The 18,660-nt window shown below is 41.7% G+C and overlaps 1 protein-coding gene across 2 annotated transcripts in view; it reads right to left on the bottom strand.

Annotated features, from left to right (window-relative positions):
• Positions 1-7,108: 7,108 nt before the first annotated feature.
• camk1 (calcium/calmodulin dependent protein kinase I) overlaps positions 7,109-18,660 on the bottom strand; it is a 187,617-nt gene continuing 176,065 nt past the window's right edge. For both annotated transcript variants that reach the window (XM_033037171.1, XM_033037172.1), the window contains exons 8-12: positions 17,434-17,546; positions 14,658-14,736; positions 14,064-14,151; positions 11,503-11,641; positions 7,109-9,848 (exon numbers count right to left, since the gene is read on the bottom strand). In XM_033037171.1, coding sequence (XP_032893062.1) covers positions 9,739-9,848; positions 11,503-11,641; positions 14,064-14,151; positions 14,658-14,736; positions 17,434-17,546 — 529 coding nt within the window. In that variant the 3' untranslated portion in view covers positions 7,109-9,738. The remainder of the gene's footprint in view (positions 9,849-11,502; positions 11,642-14,063; positions 14,152-14,657; positions 14,737-17,433; positions 17,547-18,660) is intronic.

The following is an 18,660-nucleotide window of genomic DNA, read 5'->3' as shown; positions in this document are numbered from 1 at the left end:
CCTTCGGCCGAGCAGCGATCCCCATACACTAACACCATCCTACACCCACTAGGGACAATTTACGATCTTTACCAAAGCCAATTAACCTACAAACCTGTGTGTCTTTAGAGTGTGGGAGGAAACCAGAGCAAACGGGGAGAAGGTACAAACTCTGTACAGAGAGCACCAGTAGTCAGGATTAAATCCTGCTCTCTGGCGCTGTAAGCCAGAAACTCCACCCTCCAAACTATTTTTTTTAAACATGACCCCTTTGGTCCAGTATCTTATTAAAATGTCTGGAACTAATTTTGAAGCAACTATTGGTCTCTTCCTCGTGCACTTGTCTGACTTTATTGTGTATTAGAACATATAGAACAGTACAGCACAGGAACAGGCCCTTCGGCCCACTATATCTGTGCCAAACATGATGCCAAGTTACACTAATCTCCTCTGCCTGAATGTAATCCATATCCATGTGACTATCTAAAAGCCTATTAAATGTCAGCACTACCCCTGGCAGTGCATTCCGTGCACCGTCCACCCTCCGTGTAAGTTTAAAGGGGTTCATGAAGAAAATTCTATTAACCACATCACACCATTTCAACTTTGGTTAGTGACATCATGAGGCCGATTCATTTAAGACCAAAAAGACTCATAACTCAGATGCATTTAGATACAAACAGAGGGTAGACAAACAATTTTATTGGTCAATAACAAATTTCAAAAAGGTACAAATCAATGGCTTCCATTAGCATAATCAATATTACCCATGATGCATTGCATCCATACCAAAAGAGTTCAGAACTGCTTGCAATTTGGTGCAGTCTTCATTAAACATGAGCAGAAAGAACACAATACAAGCACTGGCAAAGGAAGATGTTTGCTCAACACAACTAGCATCATCTTTCCCCCTCTTCCCCTATTTAACGTTATACCTAATCTATATTTAAAAAACAAAAACATGAGTTCCAGAAAATAATGAATATACATCAGTTGTCAAAGTAAATGTAATATTGTGCTGAACCATATTGATCTGCAGGACTGTACAAGGCCATTTTAATCATGGAAATTAAAGTTTCCTATTAAAGTCTTGTTAGCTACATTTACCTTCGCTGTGCACTCTATTGTAGAGAATGTATCTCTTCAGTGGCAATCCTATGATGAGATTTCTTAATTCCACCACTAATTGGGATGGAGGATGTGATCTGTGGAAGACAGTCTAGCCTAAGGAAGTGCAGTGTCGCAATGTTTAACATGAGAATTTTTTCTAGCATCCCACTAAGTTCTCCTGAAACTGTTTAATTGCAAATAAATGTTCATTTTTCACCTGCGTTTTTTTTCCCTTAAAAGCATAATTACATTCTTAAAAGTACAAATGAGGCAAGAGGGGAAGATGCAGAGAAGCCAAACCAATCTGCTGATTTAGTCACAGAGCTATACAGTACGGAAACTGGCCCTTCAGTCCAACACCTTCATGCTGACCAAGATGCCCAACCAAGCTGGTCCCACATACCTGTGCTTGGACCATATCCCTCCCAACCTTTTCTATTCACGTACCTATCTAAGTGTATTTTAAATGTTATAATTGTACCTGCTTCTTCCACTTCCTGTGGCAGCTCTTCCATGAACTAATATGTTTGTGACAATGTTATTCCTCATGTCCCTTTTAAATTTTCCCCTCTCGCTTTGAACTCCTGTCTGCTAGTTTTAGACTCCCCTACCCTGGGGAAAAGACAGTGGCTATTCATGTAAGCTAGCTGCTAATGATGTTATAAACCTTGTAGGCTCCCCCCCACAGTCTCCTAAGCTCCAGGGGTAAAAAACGACCCAGTCTGTCCAACCTCTCCCGATAACTTAAACTGCCCAGACCTGGTAAATCCTTTTTTGCATCCTTTCCAGTTTAATGACATCCTCCCCATAACAGGGTGATCAGGACTGGTCATAAATCTCCAAATTTGGGCTTACCAACATCTTATACAGCTGTACCATGAGGTCCCAAGCCTTCTACACAATACACTGTAGAAGGGTTGGAACCTCATGGTACAGCTGGGACCTCATGGCAAGCATGTAAACACCTTCCTCCCTGCCATGTCCATCTTTATTACTAACTTCATGGAACTATGTATCTATATCCCTGCATCTCCCAAATTTAATTTAATTTTCTCGTCGATTACCAACAGCTCTGTACATTTCATTAGTGTTGCACATTTAATTGCTTCAGGCCAAAAAGAAAGGTGATATTGAGCACAGGAAATCACTAACTGGGCAGAGATACCTGGAGCAAGATACTCTGATAATTAAGATAATAGTTAAAGGAAAACACATGGCGATCTGGGTAGCCCACGATTGTTAGGAATTTATTTGCAGCACGGCAGGGAAGCAGAGCTTAAAAACTGAGACTCAACAGTGCCCTCGGTGGTGGGAGGTCATAGTCATTGTAATAGATTGGCACAAATAGCTACCATTGTAAATACAGACACTGACATTTCTAAAGTTAGGCAGTAGACTAAGATGTGAACGGATGTGTGGATCAGATAAACCTTTTCAAAATATGTGTGACAACAGTGTAAGGCTGCGTTGAAATATGAATTCTGAGAATCGTGTGGTATTCTTAGTAAAAATACGAAAATAAAATCAAAACCATCTATCTCGCCCCCTTTTCCTACACTACAAGGTACAATAGTGACGTCAGAATAACTACTGCTGTAATGCAAATTTTGATTCGACATCAATCAGCAAACGTTCAAATGTACAGTAGTAAACCATCTTTTCAAATCATAGTATTGAGAGCTAAAGAATAAGTTTATGTTTAGTAAGCATCTTCCTTCTTGTATTATCACACTGAATATTTACTATACCTGAACCTGAAAATTTACTATACATCATAGCCCATCATGCAAAGAGCTGCTGAGTTCATACAGGCAAAATAAAGACAATTGTGACTTCACCTGTAACATCCACGTAAGGTATTAAACCAAACTCAGCAGTGGGCAGAGAAGTGACTGCACTGATAGCTGCTTTTTCACACGAAGAGATGGACTGAGGCTAACAGGACAGTCACAGAGAAAATGGTCAGCAATGAAGCTGCTGGGAATGTGAACCCCAATGCCAATGACACATTGCCGGTAAAAACCCTTTCACATAATTACAAACGTCACTTTGACTCAACGTGACAGAGGACAAACAATCTCCACAGAGGTGCTATCATCATGCAGGGAGCATGAAGCACATTTAACCTGTCCATTTGGTGCATCGACACATTCTGTCACACACACACTTGCTGAACCGCTCTGATAAACCCTGATTAACCCACTGAAAGGTTAAGTCTTTCAATTTCTCATTTCATTCATTTGTAGCCAGATAAATATGGCTCCATTTCATCCTCAATATATTGTAATTAAACAGACTATAATTTCTGTTTAGGACCACTGCTCTCTTTACTCTATTTAAGGGCAATGGACTGAACATGCAGAATGAGTTGCAGGTGACCTAAAGACTCTCCTCAGTAATTATATTCTCACTGATATCTATCGCTACCAATAGAATACAAATCCCCTTTTGTAAGATTGGGAACGATGGTCGAAGTTCAATTTCAACAATTCAATGGCAAACTATTACGAGATGTACAGTGCATGGTTATCACCTTTTCGATCATAATAACAGGTTCCAGTCTCGGTTCAATCCTCGTTGGTAACGGTAACAGGAACCCTTGGAATGACATAGTTGCCTGTTCTAGTAAAGACTGGGCCCTGCCAATGCCTAGTACTCTGTTGGAATAGAGGTAGGCCCGAAAAGATAAGACATTCAGCCACATTACATTTTAACTAGTGAGTTTAATCTTTCATCTTTCATCATGTCTCAGGGTGCAGAGTGAAGGGTCTCGTGATCATACTTTGCACTAAAAGTGATTTTGTATTAGCCTTATACATGCTCAAAAAGAAAATATGGGCAGGTTATGGGTTGGAGGTTGGGAGTTGAGGAGATGCCAATTCTGAAAGCAAATTGAAACTTTGAGAATTAAGGTCTGCAACTCAGAATGTAGACAGGTTGGGTTCATGTTGTGGAAACTAAGAACTGCTTTTGCTGGTTTATGCCTGTAGAAGAAAAATTAAAATCTCCAGATACTTAATTATGGCTGGAATTCGTTAAGGTAACGAAAGGGTGTGCGGATATGGCAATCGACATCTGTTGTTGACCAGCTGCAGAGCAAAACAAGTTTCAGACACATTATCTCCTAGAATTGACCTTGTTCCTGCGTTTTGTGTCTGGGAATGCATAGCGTTGGTAAACGAAACACAACAGCAATAGTTGGGTAGACCGCCCGCGACCCTGCCCCTAGAAGCACAGAAACGTTGCAGACAATGGGGGCTTATGATTGGCTCGGGGAGGGGGCAATAGACATAGACAATAGGTGCAGGAGTAGGCCATTCGGCACTTCGAGCAGCACCGCCATTCAATGTGATCATGGTTGATCATCCCCAATCAGTACCCCATTCCTGTCTTCTCCCCATATCCCCTGACTCCGTTATCTTTAAGAGCCCTATCCATCTCTCTCTTGAAAGTATCCAGAGAACCGGCCTCCACCGCCCTCGGAGGCAGAGAATTCCACAGACTCACAACTCTCTGTGTGAAAAAGTGTTTCCTTGTCTCCGTTCTAAATGGCTTACCCCTTATTCTTAAACTGTGGCCCCTGGTTCTGGACACCCCCAACGTGTTTCCTGCACTGGCGCGATGTGCTTGAAAGACGAGATAAAATGTCGATGCCCTTGTATTATGTTTGACTTGCTTTAACCATCCGCTGTTGAATAAGATTTACATAAACAAAAAGTATATTATGACTAATGAAATAATTAATACGCATGTAGTAGATAGTAGGAAATGTACATAGATAACATGTAGATAGATAACAGGAAAACATATAGTTGAGGACGAAGTATGTTTTCGTATAATTGTATCTAACAATAAAAAAAGTTGTTTACTGCACTGTATAACTGTCGGCTAATTCTGCTGCAAAGACGGAGAACTGGTGAGCAGTTAATGGCCGCCATCTCTCCATGATATCATGCAATAAAGCCTCTTAAAGCGAAACTCAAAGTCTCTGTTTTTCCTTTAATTTCCCCCCGTCAATTTCCTCGACAATGCCAAAAGATAGGCACAAAGTGCTGGAGTAACTCAGTGGGTCAGGCAGCATCTCTGGAAAACCTATCATCCATCTTTTTTCTCCAGAGATGCTGCCTGACCGTACGAGTTACTCTAGCACTCAGTGTTTATCATAGGTTAAAACTGTGATTATTTATCACCAGCCAATCTATTAAGAAAATGAAGGTTGCTTTTCCACCATGGCACATTAACAAATTCAACTAACTGTTTAACAAAATAAAACCAGTAGCAGTAAATGCTGCCCTCGGATCCACGAGATTGTCATAAAAGTAAACGCTGGCTCACTAGACTTCCTTGGGGAAAGAAGCCTGCCATTTATGTGACTTCAGTCTCACAGCAATCTGCCCTCGAAAAGGTCGAGCAAGCTACTCAAGCTGTATAAAATGACCAGAGTGGTTTAGAAATCCTGTCATCACTTTGATGGAGGAACTAGGGATGAACAACATTGGCTGCAGAGTGGCCTGGGGCCATTTTTAAAATATTAATATTTGTTGCTCTTCTCATCCTGTGAATGGATATCATGAAAAAAAAACATATTTTCTTTAAAAACGTATGCTGACCAGTTGATATTTTAGAGCTGTTTCAAAATGTAAACATCAGAGTAGGAAGCTGGTCTTCAGAGCCATTAACATGAGTGTACAAGCGCAAAACATTTGTTGGTATCCTGGGTGATGATAAGTTATTCAAGTAAAACCAAACTCCAGAATAAGAGCACTTCCGTCAGCATCATTGAACTGGAAAGAATGTATAAAGTTTTAAGTGCAAACCTCTGAGGAAGTGTCTACCCCAGAAACATTATCACAGGCGCCTCTGGTGCACCCTCAGATTGTTTATTCATCACAGGTTCCCAGCATTTCCAACATTTTCTTTTCAGCTTTTGTGGATTTTAAACCCTCACATACAAAGTCAAATATCATATTAATTTTCTAAAATCTTAAAATCATATTTCTTTCTGAATAATCCATTCATATATGAGGACATTAAAAATGAGTGCACAAAATATCCGAAGCTTCTTCCCAGATTAATCTATGGCATCTCAACTGAGAATGCGTCCTGGTCATAGGATTAAGAACTTCGCAGATTTATCTTACATTTTCCCACATTAATATATATTTTTGCAAAAAGGAGATTTTTTCTATCAGCGGGCAATGACCAAGTTGCTTGGACTTAATTTAGTTTAGATACAGTGCAGAAACAGGCCCTTCGGCCCACCAAGTCCACGCCGAGCAGCGATCCCCGCACACTAGCACTATCCTACACACTAGGGACAAATTACAATTATACCAAAGCCAATTAACCTATACACCTGTACGTCTTTGTAGCGTGGGAGGAAACCAGAACACCCGGGGAAATCCCACGCAGGTCATGGGAAGAACGTACAAACTCCGTACAGGCAGCACCCGTAGTCAGGATGAATCCGAGTCTCTGGCTCTGTAAGGCAGCAACTCTACAGCTGCGCCACCGTGCCGCCCTTCAAAATGCAAGGAGACTCCCTCAATGAGGAGACGCAAGATTTACTTGTTCATGGCTTAATACCATTGCAGTTTACGTGTATAGGTCATGCTTCCAGATTAAACTTGACTAAAGAAACAGTGCTTAAACTTTTTTAAATAGTTCTGGGGACCCTTTCCCAACTAAGCGCCTGAGCACCGTGGCTAAACATCAGAGTGACGACTCAACGTGAAATGTCACTATCCATGTTCTCCAAAGATGCTGCCTGACCCGCTGAGTTACTCAGCAAGCACTTTATGTCTTATTTTTGTAAACCAGGTCCTGCAGTTCCTTGTTTGTACATCACAGTGGGCAGCGTGTTATAAAGATAAGCTGGCTAATGGGTATGAGTCACGCCACTGCTGCTTCATGCCTCCATTAATAGAGGGAAAAACTGTAGGTTTTAGCACAAAATCAAATTAAAATCTAAACCCTTGTTGATTGGCAGGATTTTTCCCATTTTTAATCATCTTTTTTCTCTGTATATCCATTCAAGGGATGTGGGATTTGCAACATCAGCCAACATTTAATTCCTTATAGACCCAAAAAGCTGGAGTTACTCAACAGGTCAGACAGCATCTCTGGAAAAAGGAATATGTGACATTTCAGGTTGAGACCCTTCATCAGTCAGACCCGAAACGTCACCTATTCCTTTTCTCCAAAGGTACAGTCTGACCCGTTGAATTACTCCAGCTTTTTGTGTGTATCTTTGGTTTAAACCAGCATCTGCAGCTCCTTCCTACACATTTAATTCCTCATATCCAGTTGCCCTTAGGAAGGTGGTAGTGAACTGTAATCCTTGAACTGTAATCCTTGAGGTGTGGATGCTGCTAGGGAGAGTTTGACCCATGTCTTTTCTAGTTTGCCATGAGAATCTAATTCACCCAGTTAAAAGCACTGCACTTGCACAGAATTAGCACCAGGATTTACAGTTCAGACCCGAGTGCAGTAGCACCTTTTACCCAACGTGTATTAGAAGTGGCAGCTGGTCCAAAGTGCCAAGATGGCAGCAGCCTCTACAGCCTCTACAGCCTCTACAGTTCTAGATCCCTTGGTGGTGTGAGCTGCCATCATTGAAATTGACTTACTGATCATTTATTTGCAAGCAAGCACAATCCAACACATCAAAAAGCAACGGAAATGATAGCCACAGCAATAGCTTCCCCCGTAGCTATACTGCACTCTCAGTAAAAGACATTGCAAGGAAATGTGTGCTCAATTGGAATCAGGGCCACTGCTTAAGCCGCTTCTGATTTCCCCTATTGAAGGGATCCTATTGTGTTCTAGCCAACATGGTCGGAAAAACCATGGTCAAGTCTGAAGGAGGGACCTGTCCCAAAACGTCACCTACCCACGTTCTCCAGAGATGCTGCCTGACCCTCTGAGTTACTCCAGCACTTTGTATCTTTTTTGATGGTAGGAAAATCGTGGTCTCAATTAGTCCACATTATGAGGGGCCCATATTCTGGGGTGGAAGCGGAGACTTGTTTTAATCTGCATAACTCAATGACTTAGCCCTTAATATTTTAAAATTTCTTAAGTGTGCAATTTCATCGCCAAGAACCAAAGCTTGCTATGTAGTGTAAAAAATATTCCAGAGCTAGATCTCGTCGGACATTAAGAGTGGTCTATCCCTTGCGGATATATCAAATATCAAAGCTTTTCACTGTACCTCGGTACACGTGACAATAAACTAAACTGAACTGAAATATCTCAGATTTAAATGGTCTGAACACCACTGAGATGCACAACTGATCTGACGGCGTTTCTGTCAGGAATGCAAACCTCCCTTTCATCCATGTTTTACAAAGTGCGAATAAAAATCTACGGTCTCTACAGCAGTCAATCAATCATTTCTCGTTGGTACCTTATCTAGCATTCAACACTGAAGCTCCAACCATTTAGCATCTTAAATATAAAAGCAACATAATGTGAATCTGACTATTTCAGCAGTTTTAAATGGTGAAATCTACTATTAATCCATAAAAAGGCAAGTACAAAAGGCCCAATTAAAGCAACTATGTTTCTGTCTATAATCTTTCAACTCAATAAAACTCACTAACTTAAACAAATGGCACTGGTTGGCAAGTCTGAATAATTTCCAAAGCAGCACAATTTAAGTAACTTAAAATGCCACTTGTCGTGTCAAAGGATGAGAAACTGTTCTTGTAAAAGTATCCACTGATCAGACAAGCACTAACTCTCGCAGAAGAGGCTCTGAAACATTTCAAGCAAACACAAAGATATTTAAACCAACTACTATTAGGGATTAAAGGTTTAACATAAAAATGGATAAGAATGATCTCAGACACTTCAAGAAAGATCATACGTGACGGTCACATTATCAAACTGCAAACTCAGAAGCTTCAGGAATCCAGAGGCCAACATGGAAAGAGCTTCGCTGGATCTGATCAGAGACCATTTGACAAAGTTTATCATATCTTACACAATATATACACATACACAAAAGAACCTCGATATCCAGTCAGACTCATGTGACACATTTCCATGATACTTGGGGCTGTTCTCTTAAAATTACGGACAGGATCCAAGGAATTGGCAGCGTTAAGATGTCACCAACCATAAGAAACCTATGGGATTAGCTTTGACAAATAAATCATCGAAACAAGTAAAGAAAAAGATTAGGCAACCCATTTGGGTTTCAGTGAGGCAAGAGAAATTCTTCTTATCAATGCTCTCTATTAAACTTTAAAAAAAAATCAATTTAAAACATTTAAAATATGAGGATTCCTGTCCCAATTTTCAGGCTGTCACAGATATTTGACTTTTAACTTGTTCTGTAATTATTTTTCCACATATGGAATTTAAAACACAGCCTATGATCGAATTGTCACCACCACTGAACATCACTCCTGCAATCACCTTGCCCACACCCAGAAGCAGTAATCATATCACAGGTGGGAGGAGTTCTATTGGATTGACATTCTGGCAAACAGGAAGGGTTAAGAGCATTCAGAAGGAGGCCCCCCCCAAGTGCAAGGCTCTCAGGTAACATGTACTGAGAATGGAATGAGTGTTGCATTTAAATTGCCTCTGAGCCTTGACTACGTCATCAACAACCAGAACATCGATGGTCCCCATCTGGACTTAGACTCGGTTGTACTGGCAGCTGTGAGAATGGGCGGTCAGCAGGTTTTGTTCCGTTTGTACGGCAGAGTGTGGAGAGGAAGGAAGTGGGAATTCTTCACACGGTGAACCTTGAAATGGAAGGACAGTGTTACAGTCACGAAAGACAGACGAGGCATTTAGTACCTGAAACTGAAATGGAACATAGGACAATATTGTCTATTGTCTAAACAGCTGGATTAACTCAGCGGGTCAGTCAGCATCTCTGGAGAGAGGAATAGGTGATGTTTTGGGTCGAGACCCTTCTTCAGATGGAAGAAGGGTCTCAACCTAAAATGTCACCTATTCCTTTTCTCCAGAGATTTCTCCTGAGTAACTCCAGCTTTTTGTGTCTATCTGCAGTTCCTTCCGACACATGGAACATTGAACAGCACATAAGCAGCCCCTTTGGCCCACAATGTGTGTGCCAAACATAATGGCAAGTTAATGCTCCGTTATAACATTTAAAAATAATAATTGACACAAAACAAACCTGCTCATGCATAAAGATCTTAATCAAGCCAATTTTAACATTGTGTTAATCCATTTAATACAAAACATATCTCATCACTGCAAGAGTAACTGTTCTTTGTGGACGTCTTTACCATATGAATGGAGCTGGCATAGGCAGAGAATTTTGAGACTATGATGGTTTCTAGATGTTGTATCAAGCAAACTCTGGTAGATTTGATCATCTCTGTTTTTAAGTATTTTGGTCTTTGCTAATGTCTGATCAGCCATTCTGATGCTTCTAGAAAATTAGATTGGAAATGTTCTCATACTGTTCAAGAACGATTTTGGATGTTTTCTTGTGATGAATTATCAACAGGGAAAGCTAACAATTACGGACCATTCCTAACTGCCCTTGCCCTGTGCGGCTCCCATGGGCAGTGGAAGATAGTTTAGTCAACCACATGGTCTAGGTTTAGTCACAAAGGTCAGACCAGGAAAGAATAAAAAGCTTCTCTTCTCTAACAATCATATGAGTTTTTACAACAACCCAGAGCTGTAACTATCAGGATTACTGACCTAGCTGTTTATCCAATTTACTTAACTGAATTTAATCAAACATCTCCAACTCATTAATACCCCAAGTACCCCCAACATCTAGAATATCCCAAGACCGCAATAAATTGCAGCAAATTGTAGACACAGCCCAGACCATCTGAAGAAGGGTCTCAACCCGAAATGTCACCCATTCCTTCTCTCCAGAGATGCTGCCTGTCCTGCTGAGTTACTCCAGCATTTTGTGTCTGTCTCCTTTCCATTGACTCAATTTATAGCTCACGGTGCCTCAGCAAGGCCAGCAGCATAATCAAGGACGAGTCGCACCCTGGCCGCTCCCTCTTCTCCCCTCTCCCATCAGCCAAAAGGTTTAGAAGTGTGAAAAAACACATACCTCCCGATTCAGAGACAGTTTCTTCCCAGCTGTTATCAGGTAACAGAATCATCCTACCACAACCAAAGAGCAGTGCTGAACTACTATCTACTTCATTGGTGACCCTCAGGCTATCCTTGATCGGACTTTAACTTGCACTAAATGTTATTCCCTTATCAAGTATTTATACACTGTGAATGAATCGATTGTAATCATGTATTGTCTTTCTGCTGACTGGTTAGCACGCAACAAAAAGCTATTCACTGTATCTGGGTACACGTGACAAGAAACTAAACTGTTAACTGTAAACCTAGTTGGTGCAATCTGCAGTACATTTTACAAGCAGGAGAACAACCTCAAACTCTTACCGTCTTTGGAATTCCCTCCTGGTAGCACAAGTGTCCTGTCACACGGACTGGTTGGCGTGTTCTGCACTGACCCTTCTTGGCTGGTGCCCAAGTGCAGCTTCCTCATGTGACGTATAACGGCTGTGGCATTAAAAGCTTGCTGTCGGAACAAGATGGAAAGATACGAGTGTTACTGACGGAAGTTGTGAGGAAGAGATAAATGAAGGAGACACAAATGCACTGTCACTTTCCTATTTTGTTGTAATGCCATGAGATAATTTTGGTATTCATACTAAAATGAAGGTTAAATACTTCAATCCTTGTTGGTCATAGACTTACCAAATTTTCACAGTACAGGATGCCATTCAGTCCATTGAATCCATACTGGCTTATAGTAGAACAACTTAGTTGAACCCATTCCCCTGCCAATTGTTTCCCTTAACTGCCTATCCAATTCTCTTTTGAAAGCCCTGATATAACTCTCCTTCCACTCCTTGCAAGCATAGTTCCAAATCATAATTGTTCTGGGGGGAAAAAATGCTCACACCTCCACTCTCCCTTTCGATTTGTTTTAAGTCTGTGTCCCTGCTCCTTGAACCATGTACTAAAGCAAACAGCTATTTTTATTTGCTTGATGTAAAGGCATCACAATCTCCATTCAATCTTCCTTGTTCCAATGAGCACAACACAAGCTTCTCAGAGTACCATTATAGCTGAGAATCTTCATCTCTGTAACCATTGTTTCATGGACCTGCACATCTTTCCTACTTTTTGGTAAACAGAATTGGGTGCAATTCTCCAGCTCTAGCCTAACTAGTACTTTAGAATGGTTCAATAGTTCAATTTTAAGGATAAGGGGGAAATCGTTTCGGACCGAGATGAGAAAAACATTTTTCACAAAGAAAGTGGTGAATCTCTGGAATTCTCTGCCACAGAAGGTAGTTGAGGCCAGTTCATTGGCTATATTTAAGAGGGAGTTAGATGTGGCCCTTGTGGCTAAAGGGATCAGGGGGTATGGAGAGATGGCAGGTACAGGATACTGAGTTGGATGATCAGCCATGATCATATTGAATGGCGGTGCAGGCTCGAAGGGCTGAATGGCCTACTCCTGCACCTATTTTCTATGTTTCTAATAAATAATCCCTGCATTTGTATTCTGAATCTCTGTTTATGAACCCCAGGATTCTATACGCTGTACAAATCAAACCCGCCAAACACAAATTGAAGGAACAATACCTCATATTCCGTTTGGGCAGCTTACAGCCCAGTGGTATGAAATGTTTGGTTTCTCTAACTTCAAGTAGCCCTTGCTGTCCCTCTCTCTCTGTGTCCCTCTCCAACTAGTTTCAATGTCCTCTAGATTAATTTTACTGTTTGTGTGCCTCGTTGTCACCTTCCCCTCAGCCAACAGTGAACCATTCTACATTTCCTTGATCATCGTCTGCCTTGATCTGTCATTTACACACCTTACCCTTCCATATCACCATTTCTGTCTCCCGACTTTCAGTTTGAGGAAGGGCCTCGACCCGAAACATCACCCATTCCTTCTCCTCAGAGATGCTGCCTGTCCCGTTGAGTTACTCCAGCATTTTGTGTCTATTCTCAATATCTTCTGCCTCTCTCACTTACAGTTAGTCAAGGTCTTGCACCTTATGGGGAACTTCACTTTTTACGACTCCTGGGGCTCGGAGGCTCCAGCAACGCAGCCGCAGGTCCGGTGGACTGGAACATCGGCAGCTCGCGGGTCCGGGGGGAGAGACCGCTTCCCGGAGCTCCCGCAATGCGACTTCTCCAGCCCGTGTCGCGGGGTTGGAACGACCCGGAGCGGGGATGTACATCGCCCGGCACGGCTTCATGGCCGTGGGACATTACAACGCCCGCCGGGGGCTCCAACACTGTGACTTTTAGACCAGGAGCGGGGCCGTAAATCGCCCGGCACAGCCTAAAATGGCCGTGGGACTTATCATCGCCCGCCTGGGGCTTGGACATCGGGAGAGACATGGAGAACAGGGGAGAGAAAAGACTTTGCCTTCCATCACAGTGGGTTCACTGTGATGGATGTTTGTGTGAACTAAATTGTGTGTATGTCTGTAGGACATTGTCTTTGTTTGTATGGCTGTGGAAACGGAATTTCGTTTGAGCCTCACTGAGGCTCAAATGACAATAAATATTGTATTGTATTGTATTGTATTGTATGTCTTGATGCTTTGGGACAATTGTTTGTTAGTCCAGGGCTCCATTCTACAAATCTCCACAGACAGTGCCTTTCAAGAGTCAAATGTTTAATTGTCATTTGCATTGTAACAATGACATACCTGTACTTACTAAGATAATTCTAATAAGAGAATGACGATTTACTGTCATGTTTTTTGTTCACCAAGATTGTTGTATAACTAGTAATTTCTTTTAAACTCTCCACTTCTAGTACACAGGTTTCTAATTCCACACCTTTTGATGCAATCCCAGCAAATGCTACTTTTCAAGCATTAGGGATTGAATCTCATCAGATAAATGCAGAACATCTTGCAAATGCACAGGATGTGGCACAATCTCTAAGCATGCCACTGCCTCGGGCAACTCACCTTCCATTTACTCTTTGCAAAGTTCTTCTTGATTTGTGCGCTGACCGACTCATGGATGTTCTTATCCAAGGCGGTATCACCAGCAATCCTGCATGACCAAAGGAAAATGTTTGAGGTGAAACTGCTCATTAGTATCGCAGATAATGAAGCAGTCCAATTATTATTGCCTGGCAGAGGTCTACAATTAAATACATGAATACTGGTGAATTTTATGTACCATCTGTACAAATGTATGGGAAACATGGCCCATTTAGATTACTATCATTTAGGCCCAAACACAGGTTCCATTTAATGACATATTCCTCCTGCAATAACGAGCTAAATTTAATTATTTCCCCACCCATACTCCACTAGTATCTTTATTTCACTGCAGAAGCATACAAAACATGCCGACTCTTGTATATTGTCTCAATGTGCTATTCCTATACATTTGTACTTAACTAAGATTGTACTAATGTATAGCAATGTTTGCTGAACAGTATGCACACAAGAATTTCACTGTACCTTGGTACATGTGACAAAAAAAGTAGCATTGAAGCATTAGTGAGCCTTTGATTGGCTTGGAGAACAGATGCAATTCAGTTCTGATCTTACCAGGGATGTTGCAAAGCTTGGTCACATGTGTAACGTTTATTCGGGTCCTTCTCCATTAGATGTTGAATAAAATCTTTGGCTGAAAGGGAAACCAATTAAAACTTGAATTAATACAGTGGCAAAAAAAGACATCCACAATCCTTAATAGTTTTTTTTATCCAGCTGCACATACACCGTGCGAAAAAAAGTCCTCACTAAAGTGTAATCTATTGCTAGCATTTGGTCTTCGGTTAATGGCTCAAATCCCGCCCCAGGGACTTGAGCACGGAAATCTCGGCTGAGACTGCCGAGGGATGAGGGACCTGAGGGACTGCTGGGGGTTCTGACTGTGGGGTGCTATGTTGAATTAAAGTCCCATCCTCTCCTGAGTATGGGTGAAGGATGGCACTTTAAACAGATCGTCTGGTCATTATCTCATCATTATCCGTGTGAACATACTGCTCACAAATTAGTTGCTGTGTTTCTCACAGTATCACAATGAGCAGAAATACTTCACTGGGCTGTAAAGTGCTCTGGCATTATATGTGTGTGTATGTGTGTATATATATATGTGTGTGTATATGTATATATATATATACACACTGAACATTTTTTTTCACATTTATTATATTGTTTACAGCATACTATGTTTATATATTCTGTTATGCTGCTACAAGTAAGAATTTCATTGTTCTATCTGGGACATACGACAAAAAAACACTGTTTACTCTTGGTCTGTCCGAAAGTTGACATATAAATGCCAGGGCGGTAAAGACGGGCTCCAGAAGCCACCAGCTTCACCGATGACCAAACAGAGGAGGTTGCCTGCACTGGGGCACTCAGCAGAGATCGAATACGCTGTGTCTGTATTCCCCGCAGTGAAAAAGGCTGAGAGATGACATGATGAATCTATGTAAAATTATGAATCTGAGACTAAGTTGGTATCTGGAATGAGTAGCCTGGGGCGGAGATAGAGTTAGGAACAGTAATAACATTTAAGAGGATAGGTATTGGAAAGAGCAGGGCAGAGAGAAAGATATGGAATTAATGCAGGCAAGTGGGATTAGTATAGATAGAGAGCAGAGTCTGATGGAGAGCATAGACATGATGGACTTTATCTGTACGATAATGCCCATAAATAGGTGTGCAGGATAAAAAAGGACGAGCATACATTAAATAGCATCCAATTCCAGCTGTGTGGTGAGGAGAGGTTTCACAGTTAAGTGGCTTCAGAGGAAGGAAGGACAAACTGGTGTGGACACCTACAGCCCTCTGTAACCAAGGCAAGGCACTGCTGGATCTAGAATTAGTTGGCACCAGACCCGTAACCCAAAGAATAGGCCAAAGATCAGCTGGGATAACATCAGGAAGCAGCCAAGATCTAACACAGCAGATCCAGATTTGATTTACTACAGAGAAGAAAGCTGAGGGAAGAGCTTCGACTGCCTTTAACCAACAATATACAAAACTTACTGGCACTACGCCAAAGACTAACAAGGAGATAAATTCTGCTCAAGAAAAGGACAAGAAATTACATGAATTTATTATATCTGAGCATTTACAATTTGTAATTTAAGAGGCAAAATGAAACATGAAGCAAGATGGGATAATCTGCATGGTTTTGGTAAAAACTAGAACATGTTGAAAGCTTAAAACTACGTCAATATAAAGGGAATGTGATTGATATTTGTACAGATGTTCCATAAAATTCCACCTCAAGACATTGATTTATGAACATATGAATTAAAAGGAGTGTATTTTAACCCACACAGGGCTTCAAAATAGAAAGCAAGGTGTGTGCTAAATGGATATTTCTCCAGTTGAGTTGACACGAGCAGTGTATTCAGGTATCTATAATGGAAACACTTATTTTCCGTGCACTACCTGGCTCTTCATTAGCCACGACTCATGAAGAGGTGTATTGAAGTCTGCAAGTGGAAAGTTTAGAAGCAATTAGGATATATTTCAGAGACTGCAAGATGAGCAGAAAGGGGCTGATATAGCACAGTGAAGAGAAATGTGTGGTTGTACATTGAGGGAAAAGGAACAAATAAAAGGCTGCAACTCAAAGAATAAAACTCTATAGAGAGATCTGGTGAAAAAGGATAGGTGACGTTTCAGGTCGGGATGAAGAAGGGTCCCGGCCCGAAATGTCACTTATTCTTTTTCTATAGAGATGCTGCCTGATCCATTGAGTTACTCCAGCACTTTGTGTCTATGGTATAGACCAGCATCTGCAGTTCCTTGCTATCACCATCTGTATCTGAGTTGGCTGAGAGCCATATCCCAATGAAGCTCAACTCAGTGGGATTGAAGCAAGTAACTGCTGGAGGTCATAAGGTCACAAGGGAAAGGTGTAGAATTAGGCCATTCTGCCCATCAAGTCTACTCTGCCATTCAATCATGGCTGATCAATCTCTCCCTCCTAACCCCATTCTACTGCCTTCTCCCCATAACCTGACACCTGTACTAATCAAGAATCTATCTCTCTCTGCCTTAAAAATATCCACTGACTTGGCCTCCACAGCCCTCTGAGGCAACTAGTCATCCATAAAGGGCGTTTCCAAGTTACAAAGTTGGTCCAACCTCTCCTTATAGTTACTACCCTTTAATCTAGAGAGAATTCTGGTAAATCTCCACCCTCCTCTCCAAAGGCACCACAAGAAATTGGAGTTAGATTCCTACAGCTGGCTTAGGCCAAATTAAACAGCCCTGCATGTGATCCAAGTCTGAGGAAACTCAATGAATGGAGATCAGAATCTCAATCTAACAATCAAATGTAGTAACGAGATAGTACCAGAGTCAGAAATGTCATCCCAGTATGGAGAATCAAATTCATATTCGGCCTTTAGAATCTGCTCAAAGAGCTTTGCATCATTTTCATCGTAGAATGGAGGATAACCACACAATCTGCAGAGGAGAGAGAGTGAAAGCAAATATCAAGCACACAATCTCGAGATTTACTGTCTTGATCAATACCTTTCCCTCATTTTGCTTCACTGAAAGGATCATCTGGTCTTTATCACATGCTCTTTGCGGGAGCCTTTCCTGCATTACACCAGTGACTACACTTCAAAAACTACTTTGTTAGCTGTAATGCACTTTGGCACATCGTGAAGGGTACGTGAAAGATGCTGCTCCAAGCGCAAAAAGTATTTCTTTCTTCTCGAGGTGGAATAGAACGGAAAGGACATTGCTCACTTGGACAGCCATTCCATCCATCTACACACAAACTGACAGCTTTGAACAAGTTTAAATTAAATGCGATGATTTTGATGGATGGTTCTGCTCTCTGTGACAGTGCTGACAACTGTATACTTTCCACGTGCATAGGTATCCCAAATACAAGTACACCCACATCTGCAGCGGACGGAGCCGAGGATCGGTGACTGTGCGCAGGCCTCACGCACCCTCGGAAGCGCCAAAACCTCAGAGGCTTGCAACAGGAAGCACATCGGTGCACGGAAGCATGAAAGGTGGCTGCAGGAGGCAAGAGGCTGGCATGTTCGTGGGTCGCGGTGTGGGTGGAGTGGGCCGCTGGGGGACCTACAGAAGCCTGGGGATCTGATAGATCGAATGTCACTACAGGCCGCACAGAGATCGGACGAGCACACAATCCAGGCAAAGGCTGCAGGGCAAGGAGCAGTGGTGGAAGGCATCGACAGCATCACCAGGCCAGACTAGACTGCCCCCTACGTCACCCACCCAGTGCCACCACCAGGACAATGGGTCTTTAAGGCCATGATTAGACTCAATATTTTTGACATTTTTGTACTTGAAAGGTACAAGATGGGATTGGAAATATGATGCTTTATGCACTGCGTCAGAAGTAATCTACTATACCCTACAATTATTACATTCTTGTACATATGTATTATGTACGGTATGATTTTACTGGATTATATGCAAAACAAATATTTCACTGTATCTAGGTACTAAAGTACTTACTTTAGTTTAGTTTAGAGATACAGCATGGCACCAAATCCATACAGATCATTGATCACCTACTCATGCTAGTTCAGTT

The sequence above is a fragment of the Amblyraja radiata genome, chromosome 18 (assembly GCF_010909765.2).
Source record: "Amblyraja radiata isolate CabotCenter1 chromosome 18, sAmbRad1.1.pri, whole genome shotgun sequence".
Taxonomy (NCBI): domain Eukaryota; kingdom Metazoa; phylum Chordata; class Chondrichthyes; order Rajiformes; family Rajidae; genus Amblyraja; species Amblyraja radiata.
Note: the sequence above shows the minus strand (reverse complement) of the source record. Positions and strands in the feature narration are given on the sequence as shown.